The 19,392-nt window shown below is 38.2% G+C and overlaps 1 protein-coding gene across 1 annotated transcript; it reads right to left on the bottom strand.

Moving 5' to 3' along the window:
* Positions 1-16,492: 16,492 nt before the first annotated feature.
* On the bottom strand, positions 16,493-17,083 carry LOC127122650 (uncharacterized). Its single transcript, XM_051052951.1, has one exon. The coding sequence runs from the start codon at positions 17,081-17,083 to the stop codon at positions 16,493-16,495; it is 591 nt and encodes a 196-aa protein (XP_050908908.1).
* Between the last annotated feature and the right edge of the window lie 2,309 nt (positions 17,084-19,392).

The raw sequence follows: 19,392 nt of genomic DNA, 5'->3' as shown, positions 1-19,392 counted from the left end.
GTTCCTTCATTCAGTTTCAGGGATTTTGAGGCGTGAAGATTTAGTGTGTCCATCATACTTCACTGCTGTATTTTGTGAGTCTAGTATTAGACGTATCTTGTAAGCCAAGCCATTATCAAGTTGATGATAGCATTGGCATAGGGTGTTCATTGAGTTGTAAGTGTTGTGTCACTCAAAGCTTTTAAGCGTGAGTGCTGTGTATCTTGATTTAAGCTGTGAAGCATAATCAAGAGTTGTTTTTGAAGTGTGACTTCAAAGTGTCTTTAATATCACTGAGGTGATTGAGGGGGACTGAGTAGGAACTCTGATCTTAGGTTAAGATTGAAATTGCATTGGGTAGGGATTAAGTGATAAGTTGTAAACGGGTGAGTTTAGCTTTGAATTGATACTACTAATAGTGGATTTCCTCCCTGGCTTGGTAGCCCCCAGATGTAGGTCATGTTGGACTGAACTGGGTGAACAATTACTTGTGTTATTTATTGCACTTACTGTTAAGTTCTGCATAATCCCTGTCTGTGCAGAATTGGATGTCATAACAACCAGTGTGACATCCAAAGTCTGATAACTAGAATTTCACTTGTCCCTAGTGTAGTCCCAACTTTGACCTCTTTCTTTTCTTCCTTGGTGCCAAGGTTGATTGTCACCACCGGTTCTTGATGTAGTTGAAGGGCCTTTGCCTCATGCTCGAGCAGCCTTGCCATTTTTTCTGGGAAAACACAATCTTTCTCACCATCCCCTTCCGCTTGGTAGATGGGGAATTCAAAGTTATAGGAAGTAGTAGGGTCATCAAATTCAACTGGTTTATTGATTATTCTGCATTTTTTTAAATTGTGGTTTTTTTGGACAATATCAATACCCCGACTCTCGCTATGTCTTTGTGACTCGACCCATCGAAATACATACGCCATGGTTTGGCGTTGACCATGTTTAGATATGATTTGGCCAGGGCATTGTAGCGGGGTATTCGTTACCATTAGAGATATTGACTAAATCCAAAGTAAACCATACAAGTCGAGTCGCCACCACACTTCTATTTATCCAAAGGAATGGTTAGAAAGCAAACAAAAACCTAAAAGTTTTATCGAATCAAAAACTAGTAAAAATGTCAGAGATCGGGGTAAGGGGGTTGGTTATGCAATGGGAAGGTTTTAAGCACCCAAAATATCCCAGGTACTCCTAGGGAGCCCTTTTCACATTTGTTGTAAGGTTGGTATTTTGTAAAAATTTATTTGTGCAAACATGATTGAAGAGATGAGAAGAGAATATACAAGTTATTTACATTTTTTTTGTGTTTGGATGGATAAACCCATTGCCTACGTACCATCTTAAAAAAGATTAGGATCAAAACCTCGTAGTTCGGGGTAAAAATCTCAAAAAAAAGTTGGTGAATATATTGGTCCAAAAGCCTTAAGGTCTTATGTTATTAAAGGGAGAAAACTCAACCTAAAACCACAAATCCACCATGTGAGGATAGCTTCAACATGCTAGTGAGGGGTTAACCCTATAATAAGCATGAAAGACTCATTGTCCATCACTAAGGATATAGATGAGTATTACATCTACCTCAAGGATAACTCAAACCTAATAGCTAAAGGTTATGAAAAATTTGATTAAGAGAGTGGCCATTGAAACCACAAAAAAAAAGCATTTGAATGAGTTATATTTACCAATGAAAAGTATGTACAAAATATGGTCAAAGTTGACTTAGAAGTTCAATTCAAAATAAGTGTTATGAAAAGAAAGTTTGAAAATCAAAAGCATAAGGCTTAGGTTTCTAGTGCTTGAAAAGAAGTGTTAGATGTTTGCACAAAAGTTTTGGCTTGGGTTAGAGTGGAAGGAAGAAGAAGAATGGCTAAGTCCTAAGCATACAAGAGATAAGGGATAAGAAACAGGACAACAAATGGAGTTCCTCTCTTGAGATCATAGTGATGATCCAAGTAGCTCCCATCCTTTGGAATATGCTAGCAAAATAATAGTAAGCTCAAGCAATCAACATATCAAACAAGCTCTTGGAAAGTTCCTCAATGGCTCTTAGATCTCTCTCTCTTAGAAGCTCATGGCAATGGTTGCTTACTTAGGCTCAATGTTGGAATCCCTAGCACAAGAACACACACATTAAAAAGTTCTACCAAACAAATCAAGAATGCACAAGCAAGAGTTTAGAAATTGGTCCTTCCAAAGGCTCAATGCCTAGTTGCTCTTTGACTTTTTATAGCACTCTAAAGGCCCAATGCCTAGTTGCTCTTTGACTCCAAATTTTCATAGGGGAAGTCCTAAAGTCTAAGTCCGTTTGTCCATTTCTTTGAATTTGGTCCACAACAATCAAAACAAAACACAAGCACAATAATATATACACAATTATGTGCTCAAGTGAGCAAAAGACAAATGGCATTAACATAAACATGTGCTCAAATGAGCAAAGGGGGAAAAGCAAATGAATAATATGTACAAGAATAGTAAATTGCATAAATGTAAAGAGCAAAAAGTAAATGTTAATGGTTAATGGTTAATGTTAGTAGTTAGTGTGCCATAAGGCAAATTTAGCGCTATGTTAAGCAATCGTAATTGGACTTATGTAGAAGTCACAACTATCTGAGGTCGGTCAATAATAATGTAGGCAACAACACAAGTTAGAGGTCTTGATTAGTGAATCAAACTCCAACAACTTGCCATGCCAAAAAGAAGATGAGAAATGATCTTGTATTGATTTAGGTCCTTTGCATGATTTAGGAAGCAATTTATCCTTAATGCAAAGCCATTCACTTGATCATTGATCAAGATGAATTAGATTTGAATCAAGGAAGACTAAACTTCCCTAATCAATGCTAACCACCAATATTTAACTCATTGATCAAAAAAAGAAAAAGAAGAAGGAAAAGAAGAAGATGAAGAACTAAAGTGCATTAAATGAAATGGAATGAGATAATCAACAAGCTATGACCAAAGATTGAGAAGATCAAGGTCAAACCATAGAAAACAGAAGCAAAATGAAGATTAGAAGTCAAGAAATAAATAAAATATTTTTGGCATTTTTAATATTTAAAATAAAACTTGAATTAAAATAATAAAGAAAGGTCAAACTTCAAACTCACTTCAAATCAACTTTGAAAAGTCCAAGTGAATTATCCCAAGTTCAACAAGGTCAAACAAAGTTTGACAAAACATTTCAGCATTTTTAGAAGTCAAAAACTATTTTAAATCAATTAAAAATGCCTAAAAATAACCTAATTAAACTAAAATCTCAAATAAATCTCAAATCAATTAATAAATTGATTAGAATATTTTTCATAGATCTATCATCATTCAAAGAGGTTGAGAAAATATATTTGTATTTTTTGGAACTCAAAAACTATTTAAAATGAATTAAAAATAACCAGAAAAGAGAAAATTACTAAAAAGTTGCAAATGATAAAATAAAAAATATTAAAAATCATTTTTAGAAAGTAGAAATTAAAAGAGAAATAATGCAATTGATACCATAATTTTTGGACCAATAATGAAAGAGATATTAATTTTAGAAATAAAATGGAATTAAAAGAAATAAAAGAAAATACAAAATCAGAAATTAAAAATAAGAAAAAAGGAGAGGCGTTGGATCCAGTTCATTAATTGACCTGGCAGATCAAACGGATCTCACATGCACGCCTACCAAACACTTCAGTCAATGCAACCACACAAACATTTAAAAAAAGTCATAACGTTGGACAGCCAGGATTAAATCTGGAAATGGAAATGGATGGCCACGATTGGATCTGGAGACCAGACGGTGGCCAGCGCCACCATCTTCTCCGGCTAGCTCCGATGAAGGTCAAAATTTGCAGAGGAAAAAACGTGAACCAAAATGCGCGATCCAGGTATCAAACGAAAGGTGGAGTGATGTACATCACTCCTGTGCCACTCAATTCCACTCTAGATCCCTATTGAGAGAGAAATCAGAGATGGAACTTTACTGGTGTTCAACTGAACTTGCTTGATTTAAAAAATTAAAAACACAATAATGTTGCCTCTATGCAGAGGACTTCAGATCACACAAAATCAAGGCAAATGGAACAATATATAAGCTGGTTCGAAGCAAAATGCAGTTGAGGAAAACCTTTGGATTGTGGAGAATTGAGTCAAGATCCTTGAGTTCTTTTGCAAACAGAAAGCTCTATGGATCAATGTGAAGAGGTCTAGGAACTTTAGATCTGAAATTTCAATCGAGGAAATCAAAATTCAGATCTGAAATTTGAGAGAAAATTGAGATTGTTCCTTTGCCATGGGTGTGGGATTTCAGTTTCACAACATGTAGGGCGCCTTAAGGTTGAAGAATTGAAGAGCAAAGCACTTGTATTTATAGATGGAGGGAGCTGCAAGCATCATCAAACTCGTGTGCATGGGAGAAGAAGGCCTCCATGCATGGGCCTGTATAGGCGCATGGAGGGCCCAATTCTGATTGGAATTGCAAGCTATACATCACCAAATATGAATTGAACGTGCAGATTATGTATTAATGGTTCATGCATGGCAATTGGAATGATTTTCATAAAATGCACTATTTCATTGAAGCCTTCAAAAATGCCATGTCCAAAATCCAAATGCAACCTTATGAGTAATCGTTGGAAATCTTGTTGCATAAGGAACAAATGTCATGTTGATAAAAACTTCATTTGGGCCTTGGAAATTAATGAAATTTGAGCTTGAAGTGTAGGGTGCAAAACATGCCTATGTGAAATTTCCAAATTTGGCCAATGTTCAAGCCCCTCTGTCTCAATGATGCATGCACCAAATGATAAAATCCTCAACATGATAGTTGTAGATATTTTCAAGGTAATCAATGTGGACTTAAGTTTTGCATCATTTGGATTTTTGATGAAGAAGTTATGGCCACTTGAAGTTGGACTTTTTCACATTCCAATGCATTTGGTCCAAAGTGACCTATAATGTTTTGCATTATCACATGTATTTCTTTTGAGATTTTGCAATTTTTCTCAACATAACATTTGAAGTAGACACACTAATATTTCCAATGCATTATGTCTCACCCTCAAATCATGAAAAATGAATGAGTTATGTTCTTGGGAAGTTGACCCAAAATTAGGGTTTCAGTCAAAATGACCTATAATGTATTGGAATGGATGGTGACCTTCCAAGCTTCAAATAAATTTTTGATGAACATGAAAGTTGTTTATGTTGGTGTAAGCCCTAGAAGCCAATACTTTTGGTACTTGTATCGAATTATTTATTAATAATAAAAGGATTTTTCTTTATTATGGTTGATTAATAAAGTCCCTGGAATAGATAGTCCGTTTAATGTATTAAGTGTGACTTAATCATGAGAACACATTAAACATAAGGACACTATTCTTAAAGTATCCGTAGTCGAGCTTTACTGTGAAGTGGGATAACATTAAAGCATTAAGACTATTATGTTTGTAGACTGATGATCACATCTCATGGATCATGGATAAAGAGTTATAAAGTCTTAAACATAGGTATGAATATTTGGAGTAATATTTATACCGGACTGACCCGCTATGAGAATACTATATAGAAAGTTATGCAAAGTGTCATAAGTTATTCTCATGGTGATAATGGTGTATACCACTCTTCGACCTGAAACCACTATGGACCCTAGATGTAGAGTCGAGTACTTTATTGCTGAACTAACGTTGTCCGTAACTGGATAACCATAACGACAGTTGATGGGTACTCCACGAAGCATGCTGAGGGACATGAGTGTCCTAGATGGAATTTGCCAATCCTGCGTAACAGGATAAATGTCTATGGGCCCAATATTGAACTGGACAAGGATGACACGGTATATGCCTTGTGTTCAATATAGACATAAGGGCAAAAGGGTAATTATACACATAAGTAATATCACAGAAGGAATTGTCAGATCACTTGACATTTTCGTGTCTTGGGTAGCAGTGATGTGTTGCTAGATACCGCTCACTGTTTATTATGTTAAATACATGATATAATATATTTGCCAATGCCGCGAAAGCCTACAGGGTCACACACAAAGGACGGATTGATGAGAGATAGAGTAACTAAGGAATACCGTGAGGTACGGTGCCCTTAAGTGAATTATAGAACATCGTAAGGTACGGTGTACTTGAGTAGAATACGAAATATGGTAAGGTACCATGGGCTTAAGTGATTTTGGGCATATTATAAGATATGGGCCAAAATACACTTAAGTGGGCTTTTTAGCTTGAAGCCCACACAAGTGGTTCTATAAATAGAACCCTTGTGCAGAAGCATTGATAGCGGTTTGCATTATTTTCGTTTTCCCTCTCTCTCACTCAAAGCCTTCATTCGTACCAGCTAGCACTGAGATTGAAGGAACCCGTTCGTGTGGACTGAGTAGAGACGTTGTCATCGTTCAACGTTCGTGATCGTTCCGTGGATCTGCATCAAAGGTTTTGATTGTCACAAGAGATCTGCACCAAAGGTTTCAATCGTCACAAGAGGTAAATATTCTATCACTGATCATGACCATTCGTAAGGATCTCTAAAGGAGAAAATTTTAATTTTCGATGCGTTTTGGACCACAATTCTCCTTCAGTTTATATGGTTCCTAAGAACATATTTGATCTTGGGGTCATTTACATTTGACGAACACATAAAAAGTTAGGTCTCAGTGCATTTCAAAATAGTTAGATGAATTGACTGATCAACTTCTCAAGTCCACACCTCATATCTTGATGATTTAATGATTGAGGACACTCAAATAGGTTCAAATATGCATGAAATGATGAATTAAAGAACTTCCCTTGATTGTATTTGATCATGGGCTGAGTGAAGGAGAATTGCGGTCCAAAACGCAGCGGAAATTAAAATTTCTCCTTTAGAGATCCTTACGAATGGTCATGATCAGTGATAGAAAATTTACCTTTTGTGATGATCGAAACCTTTGGTGCAGATCTCTGGTGACGATCAAAACCTTTGATGCAGATCCACGAAGCGATCACGAACGTTGAACGATGACAACGTCTCTACTCAGTCCACACGAACGGGTTCCTTCAGTCTCAGTGCTAGCTGGTACGAATGAAGGCTTTGAGTGAGAGAGAGAGAGTGAGAGAAAACGAAAATAATGCAACCGCAATTTTTGCTTCTGCACAAGGGTTCTATTTATAGAACCACTTGTGTGGTCTTCAAGCTAAAAGCCCACTTAAGTGTATTTTGGCCCATATCTTATAATATGCCCAAAATCACTTAAGCTCATGGTACCTTACCATATTTCGTATTCTACTCAAGTACACCGTACCTTACGATGTTCTATAACTCACTTAAGGGCACCGTACCTTACGCTATTCCTTAGTTACTCTATCTCTCATCAATCTGTCCTTTGTGTGTGACCCTGTAGGTTTTCGTGACGTTGGCAATTATATTAAATCACGCATTTAACATAATAAACAGTGAGCGGTATCTAGCAACACATCACTGCTACCCAAGACACGAAAATGTCAAGTGATCTGACAATTCCTTCTGTGATAATAATTATGTGTATAATTACCCCTTTGCCCTTATGTCTATATTGAACACAAGGCATAGACCGTGTCATCCTTGTCCAGTTCAATATTGGGCCCATAGACATTTATCCTGTTATGCAGGATGGGCAAATTCCATCTAGGTCACTCATGTCCCTCAGCATGCTTTGTGGAGTACCCATCAACTGTCTTTATGGTTATCCAGTTACGGACAACGTTGGATCAGCAATAAAGCACTCGACTCTACATCTAGGGTCCATAGTGGTTTCAGGTCGAAGAGTGGAATACACTATTATCACCATGAGAATAACTTATGACACCTTGCATAACTTTCTATATAGTATTCTCATAGCGGGTCAATCCGGTATAAATATTACTCCTAATATTCATACCTATGTTTAAGACTTGATAACACTTTATCCATGATCCATGAGATGTGATCATCAGTCTACAAACATAATAGTCTTAATGCTTTAATGTTATCCCACTTCACACTAAAGCTCGACTACGGATACTTTAGGAATAGTGTCCTTATGTTTAATGTGTTCTCATGATTAAGTCACACTTAATACATTAAACGGACTATCTATTCCAGGGACTTTATTAATCAACCATAATAAAGAGAATGCCTTTTATTATTCGATACAAGTACCAAAATGTATTGGCCTCTAGGGCTTACACCAACACTGAGGTTGCTTCATGAGCAAGGCATAGTTGATGAATAGATGAATTAGGGTTTCCTTGGGAAACAAACCTCAAACCCTTGACTTGCTTTGATCAAAATGATGAATTGAGAGACTTGGGAGGCATATTTGATGGATGAGAGCTTTGGGAACCATTACCATGCTTGCTTTCATCTTCTCTTGACCAGATCAATGCTCATAGGGTGTCCTAGAAGTCTTTAGACCTTGTGATTGCTCAAGCTATAAACAAGAGATGTTAGGGACATATTTTTGTGCTTTTGGTTAATGAATAAAAATGAAAAAAGCAATAATATACAATTTAAGCATGCTTGGTGATCTCAAACCACTCACATGGGATCCAAACCCAAAGGCAAAGGGAACCAAGATGCTTATGATCCTTGAGGTTATGCAAATGCAATGTTATGATGCCATGAGGGTTCTTAGGGCCAAAATTAGGGTCTTAAAGGCATGATACACTGTAAAATACGCCATGATCTTGTTGGTGTAAGCCCTAGAGGCCAATACTTTTGGTACTTGTATCGAATTATTTATTAATAATAAAAGGCATTTTCTTTATTATGGTTGATTAATAAAGTCCCTAGAATAGATAGTCCGTTTAATGTATTAAGTGTGACTTAATCATGAGAACACATTAAACATAAGGGCACTGTTCTTAAAGTATCCGTAGTCGAGCTTTAATGTGAAGTGGGATAACATTAAAGCATTAAGACTATTATGTTTGTAGACTGATGATCACATCTCATGGATCATGGATAAAGAGTTATCAAGTCTTAAACATAGGTATGAATATTAGGAGTAATATTTATACCGGATTGACCCGCTATGAGAATACTATATAGAAAGTTATGCAAAGTGTCATAAGTTATTCTCATGGTGATAATAGTGTATACCACTCTTCGACCTGAAACCACTATGGATCCTAGATGTAGAGTCGAGTGCTTTATTGCTGATCCAACGTTGTCCGTAACTGGATAACCATAACGACAGTTGATGGGTACTCCACGAAGCATGCTGAGGGACATGAGTGTCCTAGATGGAATTTGCCAATCCTGCGTAACAGGATAAATGTCTATGGGCCCAATATTGAACTCGACAAGGGTGACACGGTCTATACCTTGTGTTCAATATAGACATAAGGGCAAAGTGGTAATTATACACATAATTATTATCACAGGAGGTTTTGTCAGATCACATGACATTTTCGTGACTTGGGTAGCAGTGATGTATTGCTAGATACCGCTCACTGTTTATCATGTTAAATGCGTGATTTAATATAATTGCCAACGTCGCGAAAACCTATAGGGTCACACACAAAGGACGGATTGATGAGAGATAGAATAATTAAGGAACATCGTAAGGTACGGTGTACTTAAGTAGAATACGAAATATGGTAAGGTACCAAATACTTAAGTGATTTTGGCATATTATGAGATATGGGCCAATATGCACTTAAGTGGGCTTTTTGGCTTGAAGCCCACACAAGTGGTTCTATAAATAGAACCCCTTGTGCAGAAGCATTGATAGCGGTTTGCATTATTTTTGTGCAGAAGCATAAATAGAACCCCCGTGGATCTGTATCAAAGGTTTTGATCATTATCCGAGATCTGCACCAAAGGTTTGAATCGCCACAAGAGGTAACGATTCTATCACTGATCATGCCCATTCGTAAGGATCACTAAATGGAGAAATTTGAAAATTCCGCTGCGCCTTGGATGGCAATTCTCCAACAGTGGTATCAGAGCCTGGTTACGAAACCATGAATCTGATAACTGTTTTTGTTCTGTAATAATATGATTAAAGACAGAATGAATCAAAGGTTAAATTGAGATCGATCAAGTTACATATATGTGATATATGTAATCCTGATGCAAAATACATTATATATGATATAGTGTTCTCGTTTCGTTCATTCAAACCCTCAATGATTGTTTTCCTTTGAGCGATCAATGGTCGTTTGCTTCTTGATCCGACATTAGTATGGTGAAGCAATGACGTGTTGATCAATCATACTGAATTAACAATCAAGATGTGTTTGACGGTCTGATATTGGTGCATCAGGGTTAGTGACGACACAAGGGTTGTGTTGTCAGAGAGTTATGCGATTGGGGCTTGACTGCACAAGAGTTGTGCGTTCTAAACACTTTTCCGAACAGTGTTAATTGGTTAACGCGTATGGTTAACCGGTTAACACAAGAAGAAATAAATTTTTTTAATTTTCAAACAGTGTTAACCGGTTAACGCATTTGGTTAACCGGTTAACGCAAGGCGGAAAACAGTTTTCCAAGAAATTTTTCAACAGTGTTAACCGGTTAACGCATATGGTTAACCGGTTAACGCAAGGCAGAAAAGAATTTTCTAAAAGTTTTCAAACAGTGTTAACCGGTTAACGCATATGGTTAACCGGTTAACGCAAGGAAAAATTCACCCGTTCGGCTAGAAAAGTGCTTTGAAGTATCAAGTGTTGATACGAAAAACGACGTCAATTTTAAATGAATTGTTCATTAAAATTTTCGAGCAGGGCCCCCCGGCTAACTCTGCGTAGTGTGATCGGTCGTCGAAATTTAATTTGATTTTAATTAATTAAAGGAATTAATAATAATAATAAAGTGTTTATTATTGTCTTGTGGTGATCGGTTATGGCCTTAGTTTTCCTTTGTTTTGTTTTGGGTTTTTAAAATACGACCTGCGTGTCGTGCCTCTCTCTTAATCTCCCAAATGTAACTTCTTTTCTCATCTCACTCCCTCGTATGTAGTTTTTCTATGAGACTGTACCTAGTTTCATCATCTACAAACACTCTACTGAGGTAATATATGGGTCTTTCGACACCATTATTATCCTCTTGGGCCAACATGCTCCCTATAGTCATATATGACGCAACAATATATAAACTCATATTTTTCTTCCTACTAGGAGGTAACAGAATATGAGGCTTGGTAAGGTACCCCTTGATTGCATCTAAATCCTCTTGTTGTTCGGGGGCCTAGTAAAAATCACTTTCCTTCTTAATTTTAAGTAATGGCGAAAATACCTTCGTTTTACCACTTAGATTCGATATGATTCTTCTTAAGAAGTTTATTTTCCCCAACAAAGATTGGAGTTGCTTCTTTGTCGATGGGCTTTTGAGGTCTAAGGTCACCTTTGTCTTGTTATGATTGATCTTGATACCTCGTTTGTGTACCATAAATCCCAAGAAGTCTCCTGAGTGCACACTGAAAGCACACTTCAATGGATTCATTTTCAATCCATATTTCCTCATTCTATCAAACGAGCGTCAAGGTGATCCAGGTGCCCTCCCTGAGATGACAATTTTATCACGATGTCGTCAAGATATACCTGCATGAACTTCTCAATGAAGTCATGAAATATGGCATTCATAGCCCTTTGGTAGGTTGCTTCTTTGTTTTTCAAACCAAACAGCATGACGACCCACTCGTACGTCCCCAAAGCACCAGGGCATCGAAACGTTATCCTGGGGACATCTTTTTCGGTAATAAGAATTTAATTGTCGTTAGAGTATCCATAAAGCAAGCTCAGGTATTCAAACCCTGCAGAAGAGTCAACCAGCATTTCCGCCACGGGCATCGAATACTCATCTTTTGGCGTGGCATTACATAGATCTCTAAAATCTATACAAATCCTAAGGGTTCCATTTTTGTTGATGACGGGCACTATGTTGGCCAACCATTCTACGTACGTTGCCGTTCTTATGAAACAACTTTTGAGGAGTCTTTCGATCTCTTGCTTGATCTTCAAGGTGACGTCTAAAGCAAATCTTCGAGGGTATTACTTCACTGGCTTATTCCTAGGTTTGATAGGCAGTCAATGCTCCATGACGCTTTAATTTAAACCTGGCATTTTGTCATAATCCCAGGCAAAGCCGTCCCTGTATTCGGTCAACACCTCATCTAGTCTCGCCCTTATTTCTGACCCCACCTTATTAATCGATCTTTCTTTAATGCTTGCCCCTAGTGTAGCCCCAACTTTGTCCTCTTTCTTTTCTTCCTTTGTGCTAAGGTTGATTGTCTCCACCGGTTCTTGATGCAGTTGAAGGGCCTTTGTCTCTTGCTCGAGCAGCCTTGCCATTTCTTCGGGGAAATCACAATCTTTCTCACCATCCCCTTCCGCTTGGTAGATAGGGAATTCAAAGTTATAGGGAGTAGTAGGGTCATCAGATTTAACTGGTTTATTGATTATTCTGCATTTTTTTAAATGATGTTTTTTTTTTAAAAGTTGAAATAAAATGCAAAAGAAAGAAAAAAAGTTTTGTAGTTTTTGAAAGGATTGTCATTTTAAGAAAAAATAAAATAAATGAACAATAAGAATTTTAACAAAATTCCCTTTATTTGTCATAATGATTTTGAAATTTAAACTGGCCCTACAATGATTTGTTAGCCTTGGGCAAAGCTAAGGATTTTGAAAAAAGAAAAAAAAACAAAGGAAAACACAATTACTTTGACACAGGAAAAACGCAGGTTTATATTTCTTCAAGTATTTCCCATTCACTCTCAAGACCCTTTAATCCCCACCAAGTTCCTTGATCTCATATGCATTGTTAGCGAATGTTCGAGTTACTTGAAATGATCCTTCCCACTTTGGAGACCATTTACCTAAGGTTCGATCTCGAAGATCCATAGGCATGATCACTTTCCAAACATAATCATTATCAGTAAAGGTTCTTTCCTTTATCTTTCTATTGTATACCTTGGCTATGCGTTCCTTCTGTCGGATCAGCATATCTGTCGTGGCCAATCTTTCTTCGTCCAAATCAACCAATTTGTTGAACATCATGTCCCAATATTTTTCTGACTGGAGGTCGTTCTGGCGTTGCACTCTGACGGATTGCCAGCAGGTCCCTACTGGAAATAGGGCATCGTGACCAAACGTCAGTCGAAATGGCATCGAATTTGTCGCCTCTTTTAGGGACGTTCGACAGGCCCATAGGATTTGGTCCAAAGTCTTGTGTCAGTTCTTTGGTTTTCTGGAAACATGTTTCCTAATCAAACTTATTATCACTTTGGTGGCTTCTTCTACTTGGCCATTTTCTTGCGCATAGTAAGGTGTAAAGGTAACCAACCTGAAGCTTGTCTCACCGACGAACTCTCGCATCTTTTGTCCTACAAACACTAACCCTTGATCCGTGGTAATTATCTCTGGGATGCCAAACCTATATACAATATGTTTTTGATGAATTCAATCACCGTATCTTGATCCACCTTCACTATAGGGACAACTTCGATCCACTTGGTGAAGTAATCTATCCCTACTAGGATAAACTTTTGTTGCTTCGACGAGGCTGGTCGAATTTCTCCAATAACGTCTAATGCCAACCCCCTAAAGGGCCATGGTTTGAGGATCGCATGAAACTCAGTTTCCGGCATATGTTGAATACATGCGTGTCTTTGGCATTCTTGGCATCCTTTGATGAATTCGATGCAATCTTTCAACATATTGGGCCAAAAAAACCCTTGTCGAAACAACAACCACTTCATCTTATGGCCTGTCTGGTGGGCGCCATAGGCTCCACTATGCACCTCATAAATGGCTAAATATTCTTCAGTATCCCCGAGGAATTTAATTAGTATCCCTTCTAGTGTTTTCTTCAGTAATTCGTTTCCTAACCACACATAGCTAAAAGCTCTGTAATTGGTTTTCCTGTCAGTACTCCGACTTGATTCTCCAAATATTCAATAATCGACTTCCTCCAGTATGTTGGCGATGAGTTGTTGACAGCGAAAACTCCCTGTTTCAAGGACTCCTTCACTCCACGGGTTTCCTGCCATTCTTCATCGACCTCTTCATCGAGACTGTCATTCTTGTCGAGGATATCTTCTGTCGGTGGTGTACTCGACACCATTTTCTCTCGAACTTCGATCATATCTTGTAATTTTGACTTAGACATCTGATATCTTGAAGCGATTTGAGCTAACTCATTGGCTTCTTGGTTTTTGTTTCTGGGTATATGTCTTATGTCTGTAACTTCAAAATGTCCTAGTAGTTGCGTCGCAGTCACAAAATACTTCAGGAAACTTCCCTTGATGCACTTGTATTCGCGGGTAACTTGCTTGACTACCAACTCCGAGTCTCCCTTTACTTCAATTTGACTGGCTCCCATCCCTTTCAAGAGTCTAAGACCAACTATTAAAGCCTTGTATTCGGCTTCATTATTGGAACACTTTTCACTGATCTTGTACTTAAACTTCCTCGGACCATCCTGAGGGGACAATATCAATACCCCGACTCTCGCTCTATCTTTATGACACGACCCATTGAAATACATACGTCATGGTTTGGCGTTGACCATGTTTAGATATGATTCGGCCAACGCATGATCCATTGTAAAATACGCCACGATCTGGCCTTTCATAGCTTTTAAAGGTTTGAGTGTTAGAGAGAACTTTGTTAACGCCAGTGCCCATTTTCCAATTCTACTATATAGAATAGGTTTAGACAACATATGTTTAATAATATTGTAATGAGATGGAACATAAACATCAACGAGTTTTATATATTTCTTTAATTTCATACAGGAAAAGTACAAGCATAGACGTAGTTTTTCTATGAGATTGTACCTAGTTTCATCAACTACAAACACTCTACTGAGGTAACATATGGGTCTTTCGATACCATTACTATCCTCTTGGGCCAACATGCTCCCTGTAGTCGTATATGATCCAACAATAAATAAACTCATATTTTTCTTCCTACTAGGAGGTAACAGAATAAGTGGCTTGGTAAGGTACCCCTTTATTGCATCTAAATCCTCTTGTTGTTCGGGGCCTCAATAAAAATCACTTTCCTTCTTAATTTTAAGTAATGGCGAAAATACCTTCGTTTTACCACTTAGATTCGATATGAATCTTCTTAAGAAGTTTATTTTCCCCAATAAAAATTAGAGTTGCTTCTTTGCCGATGGGCTTTTGAGGTCTAAGGTCTCCTTTGTCTTGTTCTGATTTATCTCGATACCTCGTTTGTGTACCATAAATCCCAAGATGTCGCCTGAGTGCACACTGAAAGAATACTTAAATGGATTCATTTTCAATCCATATTTCCTCATTCTATCAAACGAGCGTCAAAGGTGATCCAGGTGCCCTCCCTGAGATGACGATTTTATCACGAAGTCGTCAAGATATACCTGCATGAACTTCTCAATGAAGTCATGAATTATGGCATTCATAGCCCTTTGGTAGGTTGCTCCTATGTTTTTTAAACCAAACGACATGACGACACACTCGTACGTCCCCAAAGCACCAGGGCATCGAAATTCTATCTTGGGAACATCTTCTTCGGCAATAAGAATTTGATTGTAGCTAGAGTATCCATCAAGCAAGTTCAGGTATTCAAACCCTGCGGACGAGTCAACCATCATTTCCGCCACGGGCATCGAATACTCATCTTTTGGCATGGCGTTACATAGATCTCTAAAATCTATACAAATCCTAAGGGTTGCATTTTTGTTGATGACGGGCACTATGTTGGCCAACCATTCGACGTACCTGGTCGTTCTTATTAAACGACTTTTGAGGAGTCTTTCGATCTCTTGCTTGATCTTCAAAGTGATGTCTAAAGCAAATCATCGAGGGTGTTGCTTCACTGGCTTTTTCCTAGGTTAGATAGGCAGTCAATGCTCCATGACGCTTCAATTTAAACTTGGCATTTTATCATAATCCTAGGAAAAGCAGTCCCTGTATTCGGTCAATACCTCATCTAGTCTCGCCCTCATTTCTGACCCCACCTTATTAATCGATCTTTCTTTAATGCTTGCCCCTAGTGTAGTCCCAACTTTGTCCTCTTTCTTTTCTTCCTTGGTGCCAAGGTTGATTGTCTCCACTGGTTCTTGATGCAGCTGAAGGGCCTTTGACTCGTGCTCGAGCAGCCTTGCCATTTCTTCGGGGAAATCACAATCTTCCTCACCATCCCCTTCCGTTTAGTAGATGGGGAATTCAAAGTTATAGGGAGTAGTAGGGTCATCGAATTCAACTGGTTTATTGATTATTCTGCATTTTTTTTAAATGATTGTTTTTTTTTTAAAATGGAAATAAAATGCAAAAGAAAGAAAAAAAGTTTTGTAGTTTTTGAAAGGATTTCCATTTTAAGAAAAAATAAAATAAATGAACAATAAGAATTTTAACAAAATGCTCTTTATTTGTCATAATGATTTTGAAATTTAAACTGGCCCTACAATGATTTGTTAGCCTTTGGCAGAGCTAAGGATTTTGAAAAAAAAAACAAAGGAAAACATAATTACTTTGACACAGGAAAAACATAGGTTTATATTTCTTCAATTATTTCCCATTCACTCTCAAGACCCTTTAATCCCCACTAAGTTCCTTGATCTCATATGCATTGTTAGCGAATGTTCGAGTTACTTGAAATGGTCCTTGCCACTTTGGAAACCATTTACCTAAGGTTCGCTCTCGAAGATCCATAGGCAAGATCACTTCCCAAACATAATCATTATCAGTAAAGGTTCTTTCCTTTACATTTCTATTATATACCTTGGCTATGCGTTCCTTCTGTCGGATCAGCATTTCTACCTTGGCCAATCTTTCTTCGTCCAAATCAACCAATTTGTCGAACATCATGTCCCAATACTGTTCCGACTGGAGGTCGTTTTGGCGTTGCACTCTGACGGATTGCAAGCAGGTCTCTACTGGTAATAGGGCTTCGTGACCAAACGTCAATCGAAAAGGCGTCGAATTTATTGCCTCTTTTGGGGACGTTCGACAGGCCCATAGGATTTGGTCCAAAGTCTTGTGCCCGTTCTTTGGTTTTTTGGAAACATGTTTCCTAATCAAACTTATTATCACTTTGCTGGCTTCTTCTACTTGGCCATTTGCTTGTGCATAGTAAGGTGTAGAGGTAACCAACCTGAAGCCTGTCTCGCCGGCGAACTTTCGCATCTTTTGTCCCACAAACACTGACCCTTGATCCGTGGTAATGGTCTCTGGGATGCCAAACCTATATACAATATGTTTTTTGATGAATTCAATCACCGTGTCTTGATCCACCTTCACTAGAGGGACAACTTTGATCCCCTTGGTGAAGTAATCTATCCATACTAGGATAAACTTTTGCTACTTCAACGAGGCTGGTCGAATTTCTCCAATGATGTATAATGCCAACCCCCTAAAGGGCCATGGTTTGAGGATCGCATGAAACTCAGTTGTCGGCATATGTTGAATACATGTGTGTCTTTGGCATTTTTGGCATCCTTTGATGAATTCGATGCAATCTTTCAACATGCTGGGCCAAAAAAAACCTTGTCGAAATAGCAACCACTTCATCTTATGGCCTATCCGTTGGGCGCCATAGGCTCCACTGTGCACCTCATAAATGGATAAATATGCTTTAGTATCCCCCACGCATTTAATCAGTATCCCTTCTAGTGTCTACTTCGGTAATTCGTTTCCTAACCACACATAGCTCAAAGCTCTGTATTTGGTTTTCCTGTCAGTACCTCCGACTGGATTCCCCAAATATTCAATAATCGAATTCCTCCAGTATGTTGGCGATAAGTTGTTGACAACGAAAACTCCCTGTTTCCAGGACTCCTTGACTCCACGGGTTTCCTGCCATTCTTCTTCGACCTCTCCATCACGACTGTTATTCTTGTCGAGGATATCTTCTGTCGGTGGTGTACTCCACACCATTTTCTCTCGAACTTCGATCATATCTTGTAATTTTGACTTAGACATCTGATATCCTGAAGCGATTTGAGCTAACTCGTTGGCTTCTTGGTTTTTGTGTCTGGGTATATGTCTTATGTCTGTAACTCCAAAATGTCCTAGTAGCTGCGTCGTAGTCACAAAATACTTCAGCAAACTTCCCTTGATGCTCTTATATTCGCGTGTAACTTGCTTGACTACCAACTCCGAGTCTCCCTTTACTTCAATTTGACTGGCTCCCATCCCTTTCAAGAGTCGAAGACCAACTATTAAAGCGTTGTATTCAGTTTCATTATTGGAACACTTTTCACTGATCTTGTACTTAAACATCCTCGGACCATCCTGAGGGGACAATATCAATACCCCGACTCTCACTCTGTCTTTGTGACTCGACCCATCGAAATACATACACCATGGTTTGGCATTGACCATGTTTAGATATGATTCGGCAAGGGCATGATCCACTGTAAAATACGCCACGATCTGGCCTTTCATGGCTTTTAAAGGTTTGAGTTTTAGAGAGAACTATGTTAACACCAGTGCCCATTTTCCAATTCTACTATGCAGAATAGGTTTAGACAACATATGTTTAATAATATCGTAATGAGATGAAACATAAACATCAACTAGTTTTATATATTGCTTTAATTTCATACAGGTAAAGTACAAGTATAGACATAGTTTTTCTATGAGACTGTACCTAGTTTCATCATCTACAAACACTCTACTGAGGTAATATATGGGTCTTTCAACACCATTACTATCCTCTTGGGCCAACATGCTCCCCATATTCGTATATGATGCAACAATATATAAACTCATATTTTTCTTCCTACTAAGAGGTAACAGAATAGGAGGCTTGGTAAGGTACCCCTTGATTGCATCTAAATCCTCTTGTTGTTTGGGGCCCCAGTAAAAATTACTTTCCTTCTTAATTTTAAGTAATGGCGAAAATACCTTCATTTTATCACTTATATTCGATATGAATCTTCTTAAGAAGTTTATTTTCCCCAACAGAGATTGGAGTTGCTTCTTTGTTGATGGGCTTTTGGGGTCTAAGATCACCTTTGTCTTGTTCTGATTGATCTCGATACCTCGTTTGTGTACCATAAATCCTAAGAAGTCGCCTGAGTGCACACTGAAAGCACACTTCAATGGATTCATTTTCAATCCATATTTCCTCATTCTATCAAACGAGTGTCAAAGGTGATCCAGCTGCCCTCCCTGAGATGACGATTTTATCACGATGTCGTCAAGATATACCTGCATGAACTTCTCAATGAAGTCATGAAATATGGCATTCATAGCCCTTTGGTATGTTGCTCTTGTGTTTTTCAAACCAAAGGGCATGACGACGCACTCGTACGTCCCCAAATAACTAGAGCATCGAAACGCTATGTTGGGGACATCTTCTTCGGCAATAAGAATTTGATTGTAGCTAGAGTATCCATCAAGCAAGCTCAGGTATTCAAACATTGCGGACGAGTCAACCAATATTTCTGCCACGGGCATCGAATACTCATCTTTTGGCGTGGCGTTACATT

Source organism: Lathyrus oleraceus, chromosome 2 (genome assembly GCF_024323335.1).
Source record: "Lathyrus oleraceus cultivar Zhongwan6 chromosome 2, CAAS_Psat_ZW6_1.0, whole genome shotgun sequence".
Taxonomy (NCBI): Eukaryota; Viridiplantae; Streptophyta; class Magnoliopsida; order Fabales; family Fabaceae; genus Lathyrus; species Lathyrus oleraceus.
The sequence above is the reverse complement of the archived record's forward strand: the minus strand, read 5'-3'. Positions and strand labels throughout refer to the sequence as shown.